Source organism: Rhineura floridana, chromosome 4 (genome assembly GCF_030035675.1).
Source record: "Rhineura floridana isolate rRhiFlo1 chromosome 4, rRhiFlo1.hap2, whole genome shotgun sequence".
Taxonomy (NCBI): Eukaryota; Metazoa; Chordata; class Lepidosauria; order Squamata; family Rhineuridae; genus Rhineura; species Rhineura floridana.
The window spans coordinates 122,366,766-122,385,987 of record NC_084483.1 but is presented as its reverse complement, the minus strand read 5'-3'; the positions used below and the strand labels follow the sequence as shown (position 1 = coordinate 122,385,987).

The 19,222-nt window shown below is 42.9% G+C and overlaps 1 protein-coding gene across 4 annotated transcripts in view; it reads left to right on the top strand.

Annotated features, from left to right (window-relative positions):
• The first annotated feature begins 1,703 nt into the window (after positions 1–1,703).
• EZR (ezrin) overlaps positions 1,704–19,222 on the top strand; it is a 57,532-nt gene continuing 40,013 nt past the window's right edge. Inside the window, exons 1-2 of one of the 4 annotated variants that reach the window (XM_061624270.1) lie at positions 1,704–2,222; positions 3,836–3,932. In XM_061624270.1, coding sequence (XP_061480254.1) covers positions 3,921–3,932 — 12 coding nt within the window. In that variant the 5' untranslated portion in view covers positions 1,704–2,222; positions 3,836–3,920. Of the gene's footprint in view, positions 2,223–2,288; positions 2,566–2,677; positions 2,699–3,268; positions 3,580–3,835; positions 3,933–19,222 lie in introns of those variants that run through there. The other 3 variants (XM_061624271.1, XM_061624273.1, XM_061624272.1) reach the window with 3 other exon arrangements.

Below are 19,222 nucleotides of genomic sequence, written 5' to 3'. Positions count from 1 at the left end.
ATGGCTCTGCTTCACTTTCTGTGTGTTTTATTCATTTACTCTGCACTTGCTTGTTTTGCACTGTTTTAAAGGACTGAGGGGTGTTTGCTGAAAGGCATGCTAGAAAAGCACAATTGTCTTACAAAAGATTATCAACATCTCAAAGTGTGTGAATTGGCACGCTGAGTACAGCATGGTGCCTTAATGTTCATGCACATATACTGACACTAGAGACAATGGAAGAATGAAAAGTCTAGCAACCCTGCACTAAAAAACAAAACAAAACCCAAGATTCCTCCAAATTGTGAAAATAGGGACAGTGGTTTACCAAAGATATGGTAACAGAAAGTAAGAACTGTTCCTGGTAAACAGAACAGTTGGATCCTGTTGGAAGATATGTATGGAAGATATCCATAGAAATCAGAGACAGGATCTGACTTAGGGCAGAGGTAAGGCCTGTGCTGCTCCAGATGTTTTTGGACTACAATTCTCAATATCCAGTGGTGTGGTGGTGGTATATTCTGAAATGCAGGCACTCTTCATGACAACCAGGCCCAGCGCCAGGAGGTAGCCAGGTTGGGCACTGGCCCAAGGGCCCAGGAGCTCACAGGGGCCCCTCACCACCACCAATGACAGGCCTGGTCACTTCCTCCCACCTCCCATCTTTGTTGCTGTGGGTTCCCACTGGTGCTGCTACTGCTGCTACCTCCTCCTCCTCCATACTTGCCCATCCCTTTAGCTGTGGGAGGCTCTGCATGCTCCGCTGTGAGTCTTTCCACAGCCACCACTGTCAGAAGTGGCCCCGTCAGTCCCTTTCCCTTCAGATGCTGCCACCATGGAGGCTCTGGGTGCTCTACCGTGAGCCCTTCCACAGCCACCACTGCCAAAAGTACATTGGATCCTGCCCCCTGGGTAGCAGCCTCCATGGCGCATGAAACTTTGCCTTGCAAACATCACTGTGGCTAGTGTCCATAAGGAAAATTGCCCACACTATGGAGGCCCAACACGCTTTTGGCAGCCATGGCTGTGGAACAGCTTGGAGCAGAGCATACGGAACCTCCAGCCACTGAACAAATGGATAAGTGCTGAGGAAGAGGACTACACAAAACATCAAGAAAACATAAATACTACATAAATGCATTATCTCAAAGCAGTATAAACACTGTCAACAAATTCAAAATTAAGATTAGCAGTGCAATCCTATTCATCTATTCAGAAGTTTGTTGAGTTCCCTGGCACTTGCTTCCAGGTAAGTGTTAGAACCGATTAAAGGTGTGTGCAACAAGGTGGGGGGGGAGAAACAAAAACAAACGGGGGGAAGGGCAACATATTTCATGCCCTCTGCTCCTTCTGCTTGGGTTTCCTTTGTATTCCTGGTTGTGGGTGTGGAAATCGGTTGGTTGATTTTTTGCTTGATCTCCAGCCTGAGGAAGAGTTCTTGCACACTACTCCTACTTTACAACCGTTGTATGATTCCACCCCCACTACCCGTTTGATCAGCACGATTACACGTGATTGTAAAAGAGGACCGCAACCTAAACCAACACGTTTCTGCTCCTGATACCATGATGCTATATTATTACTTCAGCCTGTGCTTGTTTTCTCTCTGTTCCCCCTGAGAACCCTGTTGCTTAATGCAACGTGATTGCTGCACCCTCTAAACGTCCCGGCAAAAGTTGCAAAAATTTCCCAGGCTCCTGCTTTGCGGAGGGAAATGAGCATGGAGATTCTACGGAAAGTACACGGAGGAGCGCTCTCTCTCTCTCTCTCTCTCTCTCTCTAAACACCGGCGCGAGAGGCGTCGTGGTCTTTCAGCCTCTCTTTTATTCTTCTTTTAATTCTTCTTCCTCAGTAAAGGCTGTCTCTGAAAAGCTTGACCCGCCCTTTACAAATCACAGGGCTCTTCACTAGGACGCACACCGTCTCCAGGACTTTTAGTTCCACGCCGCCACCTTCCCCCGATTAGCAGCACTCTGAGCCCTGGGGAAAAGGAAGGTGCCGCTTTAGCGCGCTACGCTGGCTGGCGCAGGGGAGGCGGGGTGAAGGGCAAGGCAAGAGCCGGGAGACCCGTGGCGCTTGCCTGCTCTACACCGCGTCAGCCATATTGCAACGGCCACCGGGGAGGGGCAGGCAGCGACGCCCACACGCCCAGGGGAACGGAGAGCAGCTGGAGCGGACGCCCAGTAGGAGCCGCAGCAGCCACCTCGCCTGGTCGGAGCGGAAGGACGTGCTGTTACAGTGAGGTAAGGGCTGACGAGTAAATCTCCCCCCCGCGCTGGCGGGGGGAAGAAAACAAGACAAAGCAAGCGAGCAATTGGCGCGAAGTTGCTTTTGCGCGGTGGCGGTGATGCTGCTGCCGCGGCTTTAGCAACAGGTGTCGCGGCGGGGATTGGGACTCGGCTCTTCTGCGAGAGAAATTTATTCCATGATTACCCTTTTCGGTGCGGGATTCGCATTCCGCCTAAAAGTAGCCGCTTTTCCTTCCTTTATTTTTTTAAAGAGAATCTTGGCACTTCCTAAAGGTTAACAAAAAAGGGTGTATTTCTGCTCCCCCCCAACCTCATTAAGGTCACCCTTGTTTGAGAAGTAAGTGCCATTGACTCCAATTACCCTTCCTTCCAAGTAAGCGGGCAGAGGATTTGCACCTTTAATGTTTGTCTGAGGAATGCCGGCTCAAGATTACTGATACCCTCTGGAAATCGGCCTAACCATCTCTGAAGTAAGCCCTATTGAATTCTTTGGATTGCAGTGTTAAAGTGGCTAAGGCTGCAGTCCTAGGCGCATTTTCCAGGCAGTAAGTTCCGTTGAATTCAGTAAGACTTACTTCCGAGTAGAGATGGTTGGAATTGATGGTTGGAATTCAGCCACTCGCTCTCTTCAAGTTCTTACTCGTCCCCAGATTGTTGAAAGGGCGGATTCCCTCCCTTCCTCTATATGCGTGCAGAGGGGGAGTAAAGTGGGAGTTCTGATCCCTGCAAACGATTGTGAATGTGAAACTCTTGTTAGTGATAACTCATTCTGGATTAATGCAAAGTACAAAGGGTGCCAATTTATGTCCGTGGGCCCCTAAAGAAGGTTCTCCCCTCAACATTTTATGCGAAGAGCGGAGGAAGCTGAAGCAGTTCCTGTCTGAGGTTGAAAGACTGTAGGTTACATCAGTCCTACATTTTGACCTATCAGGAAACTCCTCTTCCCCTGCTTAGTTTTTCAAGGCAAAATGAAGCCTTGAATCTGTTGCAAGATTGATCTTCCCGCTTCAGCCCATTATGGAATCGTTGCCTGAAACTTCCTTGCTTCAGAGTAGTCTTATCGAGGTTCTACTGGTTTCTTTTAAAAGGGCTGTAGTTACTGAGTACTGTTATATGGCCTTTGAAGGAGAGAGGCTTTGAATGGGGACGTTTCTCTTCAAGCCAAGGGGTTTAGTTGATTCCCTGTTGCTTGGATACTTGCTCTGTGAGAGATCACTGATTAAAAAAATTGAAAGATGACTCCCGCCCCCAACATATATATCCTTGAAAAATTTTGAAATTGTAGTTGATACTATGGGTGTGGCTGAGCAAATGACCTTCTCTACTTGCAATTGGACTCTTCTTTCGCTGGGTGAGGCTGCTGGTTTTATTTTTTTTCTAAAGTGGTGGCGTTACTAAGTAATTACTGGTTGTGAGTGAATCATCCTTGCTTACTTAACCTGTTCAGGCTGCAATCCTGTGCTCATTTAAAAGGGAATAAGCCCAATTGAACTCACTGAGACTTATATCAGAGTAGATTTAAACAGAATTGTTCAGTTAAACTTATCTACCACACCTTTCATCTTAGTTTAACTTTCATTTAATAATTATTTGGATTCTTTGCTCAGGTCTCTTAGGAGAAAGGAGAAATACCCTTAGGCTGCTGTATGAATATTTGCTTTTGGACCAACAGAAACCCTTCAAGAATTGAAAATGCCAAAACCGGTAAGTGTTTCTGTAGACTTAGACTCTGCTTGTTGATTAGTGTTCTATGTAATTGTTTTCTAACAACAAAAACTGTAGAAGGTATAGAAGCAATCTGCTAATCTTTCACAACTGTCTCTAAATTGGGTGACAAAGCTGTAGCCCAACAGACGATGTTGTTAGACTACAACTCCCATGATTCTATTTGCCATGCTGGCTGGGGCTGTTGGGAGTTAATGTCCAGTAATATCTGGCTCTCCACCAGGTGTTCCTTAAGATTGCACAGAATTTTTTATCCATGTCCAAAGTCAAATAATGTTTTCTTTTTGCAAAAAAAAGTTGTAGGATCCATTATCCTTAAACATTCTAATGATATTACTGCTATTATTGTAGTAGTAAAACTTAAGCATTCATTCATATTTCTGTTTATAAAAATTATTAAATTGAGGTTGCATGGGATGTACCTCCAAGTAGGCATATATAGATGAAGCTGCATGAGACTTACCACTGAGTAGATTTGTAAAGGATTGTGCTGTAAAAAACAAAATTGCAGGAAGTCTGTTTTCTTTCTGTAATAAATCTAGTTTTTTTATGTCCTAATGTAGGTATGGGGCATGTGTTTAAATGTGAACACTTGTCCTTTCTGATGATTTTATGAGCCTGCCATATTTTGTCTGTTTACTTTTTATACTTTCTGACTTGAAAGTGAATTGGATCTTGATTTAGGTTGGTAATTCCCCCAACCCCATATAATACCATACCACACAATCCTAAACATGTTTTCTCAGAAGTAAGCATTGTTCAGTGGGGCTTACTTCATAGCTCCGCTTAGAATTGCATGTTAGTAACAAAAGTGTAAGGAACTAATACTTCCACTTTTTTTAAATGTGGGTAGGATTTAGTGTCTTGCTCAAGGGTTTTGACTGGAATAGTTACTGTGGCCCCCCTTCCTGACCTTGGACAGGGTGCTCACACTGAATGGCTGGTGTTCTGAATTACTTTTCACAGGTCACTCGGAGGCAAAGAATTTGCTTCACCTGCAGAATTGGTATCTAAGAAGCAGTTTAATAATGAACTTGGATTTCGGAGGGATGGCTGAGTTCATTAGTTTGATAAAGGGAGTTTTCTTCGAGAAAGAGACTCAACCATAGTAAATGGGTTGTAAAATGAATAGGTTTTATCTTACTGTACCTAGAGGTTAACTGTATACATGGGATGTTCACAAGTTCAGTTAAAACTCCATGGGTTCTATGTGAGTTCCTGGCCGTGATAGGATTGGTTCTGCACCAGAGATTGCTGTTGCTTTGCCTTTAGTCATCTGGCTTGTATGTTGTGGCATCTTGAAGATTCCCATACTCAAGCTGAGGTTCTGGCTAACTACTTTAAAACTTGGCAGTGATGTAGAACTCTTGCACTGCCAAATCTGCCAAACCCTTGCCACTCTTTTCTCCCTTGGCCTGGTATATACAGAGCACAGGTTGGGAACACTTTTCGGTCTGAGGCCTGCATTCCATTGTGGGCAATTTTCCAGGGGGTTGCATGCCAGTGGCAGGCATGTCCAGAGGCAAAAATGGCCAGAGCAGCTAATGTAACTCTTGTACAGTAAGCTAGATTCCAGTCACCCAAAATTCAGCGGTGTCTATACATACTCATCTCTCCATCCAGGCAAGCAACAGCATTATGTTCCAACCATGCAAAAGCACTCAAGGAAGGCACAGAGAAGGGATAGTGATAGGTTGGCTTGAGGAGGATCCTGAGGGCCAGACAGAGAGGTCTAGATGACAGTTACGTGAGCAAACAAATAGAATTAGTTCCCTCAAGAGGATAGGTCCAGCTCTAAAGTAATTGAAGTCTGGAAGGATTTAGTGAAAAGAGCCGGATTTTTTTTTTAGGCATTTTGCTAATGTTATTTATTAATTAAAATGTTTTTAAACAGCTCTTAATCCTTACAGATCCCAGAGCAGTAAACAAAGGGCACAACTGGCTAGTCATACCAAAATAAAAAACAATATTACAAAAAGAAAAAAACTCTAATCAAATGAGACAATACCTACCTCACTCATTTGAAGGGGATTAGTTTTCACCAAATGCCAAGGAGTTCCCATTCTTGAGTTTAACTGTTTTTTGATCAAGAGCCAGCAGTATATAAATCACTGACATCCTTCAGACCATTAACAGGCTGGGTTAAAATGGCAGGAGGAGTTTTCAGTGACAATCTGTTACTATTGTAGACCTTTTTTTAGGTGCAGCATAAGTCCACAGGTGTGGCATGTTGGACTGATGTGGATTGTACTAGCTAAAGCTGTGACTTGAGAAAAGCGAAGATAAATATGTTTGCCAGTTGCTGATAACAGTGTGTTTCCACCCTTGAAAACAGAGAAATTTGCTTCATTATGTGTATGTGTGACAGCTAGCTGCGTGTTCAGCTGTGTGTTACTCTCTCTGTTCAAATTTTATTAAAAAGTGGTGGCTAGGGATGGAGAAATTAATTCAGTCTGCATTTTAAAGTAAACTGACGTAGTTTGCCAGTCCCAGACTTGTATGTGGATCAGAACAAAGCTATCGATTGGATTACACACTTGTCTGAATTTTGCAGCGCAGCTCTGGTTTTTAAATGTGCACACACCAACTTGTATTTTACAGAACACCAACATATTTTAGGGGGAAATGTATTGAAAAGCCTGCAAAAATGTGTGCTTTAAGGGGGGGTATGCACAAAATGCATACAGTTTAAAAGCGCTTTTTGTTCATTTAAAAAGAATACACACGCACACACACACACACACGCACACACAAGGTACACTAGACCTATGATTGAGGGATTGTAAAACTGACACAGAATGAAAACAGGTTGATCATCCCTAATGGTGGTTGGACAAATTTGCCAGTCTCTGAATCTTAAGGTTATTGCTTTTATTTACATGTCTACATTACCAGCAGTGCTTCAGAAATGTAAAGTGCACTGTAGCCATTGCCTTCTTTATGCTTGAAACAATCCTCTGAAGAGAGTCATGATTCCCCTTTTGCAGACATTGGAACTAAAACTTGATAGTGAGTTGCCCATTGTGATCCAGTGAATCCACATACAAGCAGGGTTTTGAATCAGTATGTTCTCATAATGATTCTTACTCCTGTACAGTAGGGGCAGCTAATCTGTTGTCCTCTAGGCGTTGTTGGATTCCAATGCCCATCAATCCCAGCCAGCATAGTTAATGGTCAGGCATGATGGGAATTGTAGTCCAACAACATTTGTTAGCCAGACCTGCCGTACAGGTTTGTGGAGGTGTCAGGTCCATTCCCTGACATTTGTAATAGGAATAGATTGTTTATAAGTTTGCCATAAGCACAAAATAGCCTTCTCCGATTAATACTGGATTCAGTATCCTTATTGATATTTTTTCAAAATAAATGGCTATACCTTTAAGTACATCCATGCTATCTTCTGCATTCCCCTTCATTCTATCTGCTCCCCCTCCCCCCGCATATTAGTGCAGTGATAACAAGGCCTCCCTCCTACATAATATGAGGCTTTCTGCACTTTTCAATCAAGCTGAATATAGTAGTTATGTGAATTTGGCACTCAAGTTCTGTGATAATGCTTTATCTCAATATGACCTTCTAGGCTGTGAAATACTCTGTAGGTTAAGGAAAAGTTCCTTCATCTAATCAACAAAAGCTGCTTACAACTGTGTTCTTAACTGTGCCTGAGCTTGGCTTGTCAGCTGACAATTGGAGCAATAACTAGCAGAGGTGAACTTGTTCTTCCTCCTCTTGCAGTTAAAAAATGTCAGAGGGCCAAAATTCTGGCCTGGTCTGTAAGGTAAATGGGGAAGGGCAGCCACCATTTTCTTACCAGTAATTTGTGAACTGTGTTCCTGTTAGGGATTTATAGGCATAGTTCTGAGATGGTTCCTACCAATGCAACATGGACTCTGCTTTTTACATAATCAGCAGTTTCTACATAAAGTAGCTCTTTGACTGATACAGTTATTAGGAAAGGGGAAGAAGAATCATGGGGATTACCTGGCTTAAAGATATTGCTCCTCTACCTATTTCAAAAGAGGGAAGATTAGCTTTGGAATTCTCCCATCTCTTTGCTCCAGCCCACCCTCTATGATTCCTAATACCACTGAAGAGAAGTGTATATTTGTGTTTAGGCTTACAACTGTAAATAATGTTCTTTATAGTCTCCTGGGCATTCAAAGATCCCTTCCTCTGAAGAACTGACTTCTTCTGGGCAGGGAACCTGTGACACTTCAATCCAGATCTTGCTGGAATCTTTCCAGAGTATTAGTTATGCTGGCTGACACTGGAGGGAATTGTAGTCCAGCAACATCTGGAGAATTATAGGTTCTCTACCTTTGGTCTAGAGAGACGGAAGCTTTGGGTGCAATCCATGGTGTTTATCCCAGCTTGAGCTCTGTGAAGTTAGCTGCTGCTTCCAGTTTAAAGATGGGGAAAACATAGGCAAGTCACTCTCTCAGCCTAAGGCTGCAAACCTAAACACACTAATAAGTAAGCCCCATTGAACACTGGGGCTTACTTTTGGGTAATGCTGTGGGGTGGAAAACTTTGTCGAAAAATTTCCAGTCTTTTGGAATGCTTTTTTAAGCTGAAAATTTCCTATCTCGTGAATTTGTTAGTAGCAATGGATGGATACCAATTGCAAATACAATAATATTAGGCAAGCTTGGCAGTTTCAAAAGTTTTCGCTTAATTTACTAAATACAAGTAAAATAAAACTAGTATATTCACTCTCTAGGGTATCGGAAACTGTTCTGATGCAAACTCAAATTCTCATTGCAAATTATCCTATGTTGCATAGGAAAATGTTCCAAATTCATTCCCCCCCCCCAAAAAAAAACTCACATCACTGTTTCTGAGTAAAAATGGATTGAATTGCACTGTAAGTCATCAAATGAAGCTACTTCTGAGCAAGGATATAAACGCTAAACCATGACAATTTGACCATACTTCGTACAGCTAGATTTAGATGTCTCCAAGATGCTAAGATTATTAAGACCTTCTTATTTTAAATACTTTTGTTTATATTTTAAAGTATCCAATTACAATGGAAAATGGACTATTGTTGCTGAATGTCTGTTTTCCTTGAATGCTTCCTGTTATAAATATGACTGAAGCATAAAGTTAGAAATTCAGTAAGACTGCAATCCTGTACACACTTATCTCAGAATAAGTCATACAGGGACTTAGTTATGAGTAGATAGGATTGTTCTGTTTTCCTTACAAAGATCGTAGAAGTCTTAAGAAGCAACATCTTTTTTAAAAGAATCTTAATCTTAGCCTGTTTCTCAGTGGTGAGAAATGAAATCACTCACACGATCACCACACCATGTTCTGTTTCTCCAAGAGTTTTAAGTTATAGCTTGTAGGACCAATGAAAGGAGGAGCACTTCTCACCTTTTGTCATTCCTACTGCTTGCAAAGCATAAACCATGAAATCCCAGGCAAACACCAGTGCAGGTGATACGGGATTGAAATGCTTATTAGTCAGGTTCTCTTCACTAAACTAAACAAAACCTTCTAAGGACAATGACGGGCCTGGTGTAACTTGCTATTGAGTTACTATCTCAGTAAATATAAGCTGATACTCCAGGATAAATTAGACAGCACCAATGTGAGTGGCTTTTTAAAAAGACCAAATAGCAGATTAGGAGGCCTTTTCCAGATTGGGACTGCAATAGAGGAAAAAGGTTTGAAGCCCATATCAAACATGTTAATTATACAGCCAGCATGGATTTTTTACCCTCCCCTCCTCCCTCCTATTCCCTCCCTCTTGCCCCTTCCCTCCCCCTTGCCCCTTCCCTTCCCCTTTATTTGCCCCTTCGTCTCCCTCCCCATCCCCCTCCAACCCACTCCTTCCCCTCTCCCCTCCCCCATGGTCAGTTTTACCTATCTTAAGCATGTGGGAATAAATCCCACTGAACTCAATAAGCATGCAAGTGGCGAAAGACGCTGTGAGGCTGATCGGGCACAAGTAAAACATCATAACTGTGCCTATTGTGTTGCGGTGAGGGCGGCGAAGAAGGCCCACTTCTCTGCCACCATTGCATCCTCAAGTAGCCATCCAGTGGAGCTTTTCCGTATTGTCAGGGTTCTGTTGACATCAACTCCAGAAAATGGAGTTTTAGACCCTTCGGAGGCGCAGTGTGAATTGTTTGCAAGGCACTTTGAGGGTAAAGTTGCTCGCCTCCATAGCATTCTTGATGCCCCATCCACATCTACTGTGGTCCCCAGTGAGGTGTCCAGTGTAACATCTGCTGCAACTTCTTGGGATCGGTTTCAGTCGATGCACCCTGATGACATAGACAAGGTGTTTGCAACGATGCAGCCAGCAACGTGTCCTCTTGACCCTTGCCCTTCTTGGCTTATTAAAGCTTGCTGAGGGAGTTTGAGCGAGTGGATCCAAGGTATAGTCAAGACATCGTTACAGGACGGAGCGGTTCCAGCTGTCCTGAAAGAGGCAGTGATCCGACCACTCTTGAAAAAGCTCACCCTGGACCCATTGGTTTGTGACAACTACTGCCAGTCACAAATACCCCCTTTTTAGGGAAGGTGATTGAAAGGGTTGTGCTGCAGCAATTGCAAGTACTCTTAGATGAAACAGGTTATATTGACCCATTCCAATATGGGTGCAGATTATATTGACCCATTCCAGTATGGGTGCAGGCCTGGTTATGGGACTGAATCGACCTGGTTATGGGACTGAATCGGCCTTGGTTGCCCTATCAGGAGAAGGACAGGGGAAGTGTGACCCTGTTTTTCTTACTTGATCTCTCGGCGGCTTTTGATACCTTTGACCATGGTATCCTTCTGAGCTGACTTAGTGAGATGGGTACTGGAGGCACTGTTTTACAGTGGTTTCAGTCTATCTCCAGGGTTGTTTTCAGTTGTGCTGTAGGGTGCCGCAGGGTACCATCTTGTCCCCCATGCTGTTTAACATGAAGTCCTTGGGAGCAGTCATCAGGAGATTTGGGGTGAGGTGTCAGCAGTTCACTGACGATACCCAGCTCTATTTTTCTGTAACATCTGAATCGGGAGAGGCTGTGCAAGCCTTGGACCACTGCCTGGACTTGGTGGTGGGCTGGGTGAGGGCCAATAAACTTGAGTCTGAATCCTAGCAAGATGGAGACAATGTGGGTTGGTGGTTCCTGAGTTCGGATAATTGGTCAACTGACTGCTTTGGATGGGGTTGTACTCCCTCTGAAAGAGGAGGTTTGTAGTCTGGGGGTGCTCCTAGATTCATCTTTGTTGCTAGAGGCCTAGGTGACCTCCATGCCTAGGAGTGCCTTTTACCAGCTTCAGGTGGTAAGACAGCTGCGGCCTTTTCTAGACTGGGATAGCCTGAGCACTGTTGTCCATGCACTGGTAACCTCTTGGCTGGATTACTGTAATGCACTCTATGTGGGGCTGCCCTGGAGGTTGGTCCAGAAGCTGCAGCTGGTGCAAAATGCGGCAGCAAGACTGCTCACTGGGGCAGGGTATCACCAACATGTCATTCCACTGCTGAAAGTTGCACTCGCTACCTATTAGGTACTGGGCTAAGTTCAAGGTTCTAGTTTTGGTGTATAAAGCCCTATACAGCTTGGGACCAGGATACCTGAAAGACAGTCTTACCACTTATGTACCCAGCAGATCACTACACTCTGCAGGTGAGGTCAAGAGGTCTGTTCCACACAACATTGGAAGCGGACCTTTAGTGTAGTGGCACCTACCCTTTGGAATTCCCTCCCCTTAAATATTAGACAGGCACTATCTGTGTTATCTTTTCGGCACCTACTGAAGACCTTCCTCTTTCAACAAGCCTTTTAAGCAGAGACCTTATTCCAGTCTGGATCTGCGTCGGAATTGCTTTTAATATGTTTTAAACCCTTTTTAAAAAGATGTTTTTTAAGCTGTTTTACAAATGTTTTTAAAGATGTTTTGTTCTAATATGTTTTTAAGGATGGTTCTGTTTTAATATATTTTAAAGTCTGTTTTAATGACGTTTTAAAGTGCTTTTAGTGTTTTTGTTTGCAGCTCTGGACTCCTATTGGGAGGTGGGGTGGGATATAAATTTAATAAATAAATAAATAATAAATGATCAAACCTGCCTTCCTCCTCCCCTCTGCCCTTCCTTCCTCCCTCCTCCTCCCCTTCCCCTGCCCTTCCTCCTCCCCTCCCCTATGGTCAGTTTCACCTATCCTAAGCATGATTGCAGGGCAGTAAATCCCTCTGAACTCATTAAGCATGGAAATGATCAGTCCATTCTCAGCAAACTTGCACAGGATCCCATTTCTTACCTCCCAGATTAAAAAGCAGGGAAATTCACTAACAGGCTAAAAAAACACTTGCTGTTTAAGAATGTACCTATAGCCAACAGAAGTTTCTATCAAATTTTAAAGGTCAGGGAAATTGGGCAGCTATAGTGAATGCACTGGGGAGCAGGAGACCTGATCTTTGTAAAAATGCAAACACCATTTGTGTTGGTCTTTCACAGTCCAATCCACTTCCTGTGCAGAGGCACATATTACCAAATTGTTCCAAGTTACACAGGAAGTGGATTGGACTGTGAAAGACCAACTCAAATGGTGTTTGCATTTTGACAAATGTGTAGGGCAGTACAATATCTCAGAGAGGAGGTCAGGTCTCCTGCTCCCCTGCTGCATTCGCTATAGCTGTCCAACTTCTATGCTTTCTAAAGTTTGATCGAAATATCTGTTGGCTATAGGTACGTTCTTAAATCACAAGGGGTTTTTTTGCCTATTAGGGAATGCATTTTACAATTATTTTATTAATTCGCTGTTGTAAACTGCTTTGGGATTTTTTAAACAAAAACCAGTCTAGAAATATTTGAAAATAAATATCCTCACCAAGGTTCCAGTCTGAACTGGGGTCCTCTCACCACCTAAAAAAATATTTCCACAATTGCCCATTTCATGAATGGTCTCACATCTGTTTTAATGCCTAGGCATTCTTGTGTGAAACAGTCACTTAAGAGCTGTATGAAAATATCAAGTGCTAAAATAAAATTGTAGGCAGTTTAAACTTTTAATTCAGAGAAAATGCATTCCATTAAGGGATATAGTAAGGTGCAAATATTGATTTGTGGCAGATTCCAGAGATTGATTTTTACTCTTACGTATAGATGAGTTCCATCAAATATGGGTTATTTATACCAGCTAGGCAGATCCTGTCTATTTTCACAGGTTCATTGTATCGCACTGTGAGCATAACATCTCAGCCGGCTTGAGCCTAGGCTGAAAGCAAGGAAGTTGTTCTCTCGGATAGGTAGTAATGTTGTGAACATCTCCAAATCCAATTTCTGTGAGGAAGGCGACGCAAAGGTCAACCTAGTGTATGTGTCAGTACCGTGAATTGATATATATATATACATGCACACACATTCTTGCATCCATCCGTCTTCAAGAGGATGTCCACAATGCCGGTGAAAATAATAGTATTGGTGATGGGATCTATCTAGCTTGCAGCAATTTTTTTTTAAAAAGATAGATTTGACAAGTATCCCACATTTGATGGTATTCTTCTCATCCAAGTGTGCATTATTATCACTCTCGGTGAGTCTTAACTGGACTATGATGGTTTGCAAGCTTCTGTATCCACATAACAAGCCTGTAATATGCAGCTAATAGCTGGAAATGCACAGTGTTGCATCTTGAATGCACATACATTGCACTAGAGTTATTTGACTAACAGAACACTAGCATATTATTTTTGGGAATTCAAACCACTACCATGGCTTTCTGTCTTGATATACACGCATTTGATCCCAGCACTCAGCATCTTACCCCATTCTCATAAAGACTACTATCTTCATTATTTCTCTTCTCCCCAACACTCCCTCCATAGTTTGGCCAACTGTTCTTTGCTTTTGTTTTTTAAAAGATCTAGCTTATTTATATATAAAATGCAACAAGATGTCATCTTCTGAACAAAACATTCTGGCTCCCTTTTTAATGCAAATCTTGGCTCTTGGTTCCCTGTTGTTGTACAATGAACTCATATACATGTCTACTCAGAAATAAATCCCATTTCAATGGGACTTGCTTCCATGTCAGGGTGTATAAGATTGCAACCTAAGTTAGTTTCTGCTTGCATGTGCTGTCTGTCCTGATTTGCAGCAGCATATACATGGAGCATGTGGCTTAACCATATGTGACCTTGTTCTTTAATGGGATTGGCCACACTGTTGCATTCTTGAGAGTGGGAGGTACTGTTGAATTGGGCTTACAGTGGGACAGTTTTCTTCACCAGAAGGAGGCAATTACTAGACTATTTCTAGTTCCCTGTCTATCCCTCATCCATCCCAGAAAATCTATATGCTTCCTTTTGTATTTTAGAACACTTCAAAAAAAAGCTTGAGCATGTGTTCTTAGCATCATCATCTCCCTTTATTAATGAACTACCAATTTGCATACAGCTGCTGTTGCTACAAAGAAATCTGCTAAGGGAGGAGTTTGATATAATTGACTGCTGCTTTTCTCTGTGTTTGGCCTCTTATACAGAGAATTTGTTTGTTCTTCTATAGTCTGTGTGACAGAAAGGCACATGAATCATTGGTCACCCCAAACTGAACAGATTAGGGTAGCAGTGTCTAAATGAAGACATGTACCATATTTCTGATAACTGAGTTTACATATTCTGTGGTGAGTTATGCAACCAGCTTCATCAGGATTTTCTCCCACATTGAAAATTATTGCACAGTAGTTGAACAAGCTCTATGGGTTGTGTAGAATTTAAAAAATAGCATTTTGTATAACTGAAAAGTCATGATGACTAGAATCCAAAATCTTGGATATATCCAATCCACAGCTGAAAAGGGTCTCTTAGAAACCCAATGATATCTTCATGTATTTGACTGTGATAAATACCACCAGACACCACATCCCTCAGTGGCCTATAGCAACAAAGACCTCTCCCAAAGATGACGAAGTAGTATTAGAGTGAGAGTTCTTATGTCCAGATGAAAAATAGTGACGGAAGGTGTGTAAGTTTTGTTGTTTTTAGAGAAAATAAAATAAGGCTAAATAGTTCATCATTGCTATATAACTCTTGCTTGATAATATCTTTCTTGTATTATATTACTGTAGTATAGGTTGTAAATGTCAGTACCTAGCCTATTATGTACAGAAATCATTCATCTGAAATAGTGGCAATTAGATAACCTTTTTGCATAATGAAGAGGCAGTGTTAATTTGAAAACTCCCCTCATTCAAGGGACATAGCCCATTGTATTAGGGGGTGGGGAGTCTGGCTTTTCCATTTTTAAGTATTTTCAAAAGTTGTATCAAACAGAAAACTTCTCTGAATATCATATTCATACATTTTTACCTAAGTAGGCTATCCTTATACTTGCTCAGTGAAACCTGGAGTTTTTGGAAGCCCCAATTATACTGAAGGCATCAACTTTTTTTAAAAAAAAAACCTGGAAATAGCAAAGTACCTGCCACCGATGTGTTCACACTTGAATGCTTCAAAACATTTATTGGTTAGATATTTTTGCCACTGACTTGTGTGATTAATATTCACACAGCAAGGACTAAGGTCATTTTGATCCCTGAATTAGGAAAAGTGATTGATCTGTTTCACTGCTTAATCAAGAGTTTTAAACCTTGGGCATCTGTGATCATTAAAATATTTTTGTTACATAGATACAGATTCACTAATCAGCAAAAAACCTTGCGGTTTAAGAATGTACCTATAGCCAACAGATATTTTTATCAAACTTTAAAAAGCAGGGAAATTGCGCAGCTATAGTGAATGCACCAGGGGAACAGGAGACCTGATCTCCTCTCTGAGATATTTGACTGCCCTACAAATTTTTCAAAATGCAAACACCATTTGGGTTGGTCTTTCACAGTCCAATCCATTTGCTGTGTAGCTTGGAACAATTTGGTAACATGAGGGAGGGGAGGAAATGCAGGGGGGAGGACTGGGAGGGGAGTAGAAGGGGAGGGGAGGAGGACAGGTTTGATCATTTGCATGTTTATTGAATTCAGTGTGATTTACTCCCGTGCAATCATGCTTAGGATAGGTAAAAGTGACTGGGGGGGAGGGCTGGAGTGGGCAGGGGAAAAGGAAGAGGGGAGGGGAGGAGGAAGGGAGAAGAGAGGGGAAGGAGGGGAAAAGCAGGTCTGATCATTTGCATGCTTATTGAGTTCAGTGGGATTTACTCCTATGTAAACATGGTTATGATAGGAAAAACTGACCATGGGGGAGGAGGAGGGGGAAGGGGAAGGAGCATATTGGAGGGGGACAAAGGAAGGGGGGAGAGGTAGGCAGGTTTGATCATTTGCATGCTTATAGAGTTCAATAGATTTTACTTCCGTGCAATCATGCTTAAGGTAGGTAAAACTGACCATGGGGATGAGGAGGGGGAGCAGGGGGGAGGGGAAGGAGGGTATTGGAAGGGGATGGATAGGAAGGGGGAGAAGGAAAACATTGTGAACAGTATCATTGCTTTTCAACGTTTCCCCCACCTTCTTATTCTGCAGCAGGCACATGTAGCCTCCCACCCAAATTTAAACCAAAGCTGTCCCTGGCCACATCCACACCATGCCTTTATTTCACTTTGGACAGTCATGGCTTCTCTCAAAGAATCCTGGGAAGTGTGGTTAGTGAAGGGTGCTGAGAGTTGCTAGGAGACACCCTGTTCCCCTCACAGACCTTCAATCAGAGTGGCTGACTGTTAAACCAGTCTGGCCACTGAAGCTCTCTCAGTGGAACAGGAGTCTCCTCTCAACACCCTTCACAAACTACACTTCCCAGGATTCTCTGAGGGAAGCCATGACTGTCTCAAGGGAAATCAAAGTCTGGTGTGGGTGTGGATCCCTGATTAGGCAAGCCCAGCAGCTCTGTGTCTGGCATTTAGAACTCTGACAGTTGGTTCTTACTGAGCATGCCCAACGTTATAATTGGGTTCCAGCCAAAATTTATTAAATTTATTAAAAATCAGCCAGGCATTTTTTAAACCTTTAAACTGCAGAAGGTGGTCAGAGTATGGGGCAAGGTCAGTGTTAGGATTACAGGTCCTCTGTGAACATGGCTGATTTTTAATTAATTTCAACAGATTATGAGAACTCTCAGAGAAAAAAGTCCAAAAGGGCTCTGGTTTTTTTTCTCTCTCTTTTTACACTTTGAACTCTTGGTTCTTTCTGACTGTTTTGTGTATCGCCATGAAAATTTAGAGGGTTGTTAAGCAAGCATTTCTGAGTTCAGGACTATAAGTTTTGTAAGGTTTTGTTTTGAAATGAGCTTATGGGAAGCCTCAGAATGGCATGGGGGATATTTTCCATTTAACATTGCGGAATGTGAAAAATCCACACTGGCTATAGCATACAGCCACTCTCGTGGCTGTATAATAAAATGAGCTTCCTAAAAAAATATGTTATCAAATATCACCTGAGAACACTTGAGTTGTGATTAATATACTAAGTATATCTAAAAAGCAGAGTGTTACCTTTTTATACACAAAAAACATATTTGATCATGTGGAGTAGCAGTATTTTTATTGGTTCTTGAACCTTTTAGAACTGGCTAGCCATTTTAGAAATTGGGTCACTCTTACCTTTTCCAACCCAGCAGTAAGAGTTCTCATAAATTGGGTTTCTTTATAGTTTCCAATATCCAGAGGAGTGTGTCATCATCACTGCTCTCTCTATTATTATTTGCACTTTCATTAGAGTCTTTAGCAATTCTTACTAGAATAAGTGGGGCTCTGCAGCAAAACATTATCCCTAGTGTGTGTGTTACCTGAGCCTATAGCTGAGAGGACTGGAAAAAAAAAAGTTAGAGTAGAGATTGCTTCTTGGGTGTTAACTCACACATGAATTAAGACCCTAAACTTATTTTTAAGTTTTTGAACATTTGAAATTGCAGTCATTGTGCATGCAAGTAAGTGGAACGTGTACCTGAGGATTTGTTGGCGATGAAGTGCAAAAGACGGAGACTAGAGCGACGTTGGCGGAAAACTGAGCGAATCTGACCAAACACGGGCCAGAGTCTACCTAAAGACCTATTCTGTGGCAGTGAGGGCCCAGAAGAAATCTTTCTTCTCCGTCTCCATTGCATCTGTGGGATCTCGCCCAATGGAACTGTTTCGAGTGGTCAGGGATCTCTTACACCCTGACCCCCATGAATCTGATGTTGACCACTCAGCAACCCGTTGTTCTGAGTTTGTGCGATATTTTGCAGATAAAGTTGCTCAGATTCGCTCCGACTTAGACGCTAAAATTGATACAGTCTCTGTGGATGTAACTTTGGCCCCTGCTTGTCTAATTAAAATGGATTCTTTCCAGCTTGTTCAACCCGAAGATGTGGACAAAATTCTCGGAGAGGCACGTCCGACCACCTGCATGTTAGATCCTTGCCCTTCCTGGCTTATAAAAAATGCCAGAGGGGGACTAGTTGAGTGGACCAGGGAAGTGATTAATGCCTCCTTACAACAAGGCAGAATGCCCCTTAGTTTAAAGGAGGCAGTGATAAGACCTTTATTGAAAAAATCCTCCCTGGACTCCTCAATATTAGGCAACTACCGCCCAGTCTCCAATATTCCTTTTTTGGGCAAGATAATAGAGCGGGTGGTGGCCGCTCAGCTCCAGAGTTTTTTGGATGAGACAGACTATCTAGATCCATTCCAATCTGGTTTCAGGCCCGGTTATGGAACTGAGACGGCTTTGGTCACCTTGGTGGATGACCTTCGTAGGGAACTGGACAGGGGGAGTGTGTCCCTGTTAGTTTTACTGGATCTCTCAGCGGCTTTCGATACCATCAACCATGGTATCCTCCTGGACCGCCTCTCTGGGATGGGACTTGGAGGCACGGTGTTACGATGGCTTCAGTCCTTCCTAGAGGGACGAACCCAGAAGGTGGTTATGGGGGATGCCTGTTCGACCCCTTGGCCATTGACCTATGGGGTCCCTCAGGGTTCAATTCTATCCCCCATGTTATTTAACATCTACATGAAACCGCTGGGAGAGGTCATCCGGAGTTTTGGGGTTCGGTGCCACCAATATGCTGATGACACCCACTTTACTCCTCTTTTCCACCTAATGATGCCAAGGAAGCTGTCCAGGTTCTAAACCGATGCCTGGTATCAGTGGTGGACTGGATGGGGATGAACAAGCTGAAATTAAATCCTGACAAGACAGAAGTGCTCCTTGTCAGTCGTAAGGCGGATCAGGGGATAGGGATTCAACTTGTGCTGGATGGGGTTACACTCCCCCTGAAATCGCAGGTGCGCAGTTTGGGGGTACTCCTGGACTCAGCTTTGAGCCTGGAGGCCCAGGTTT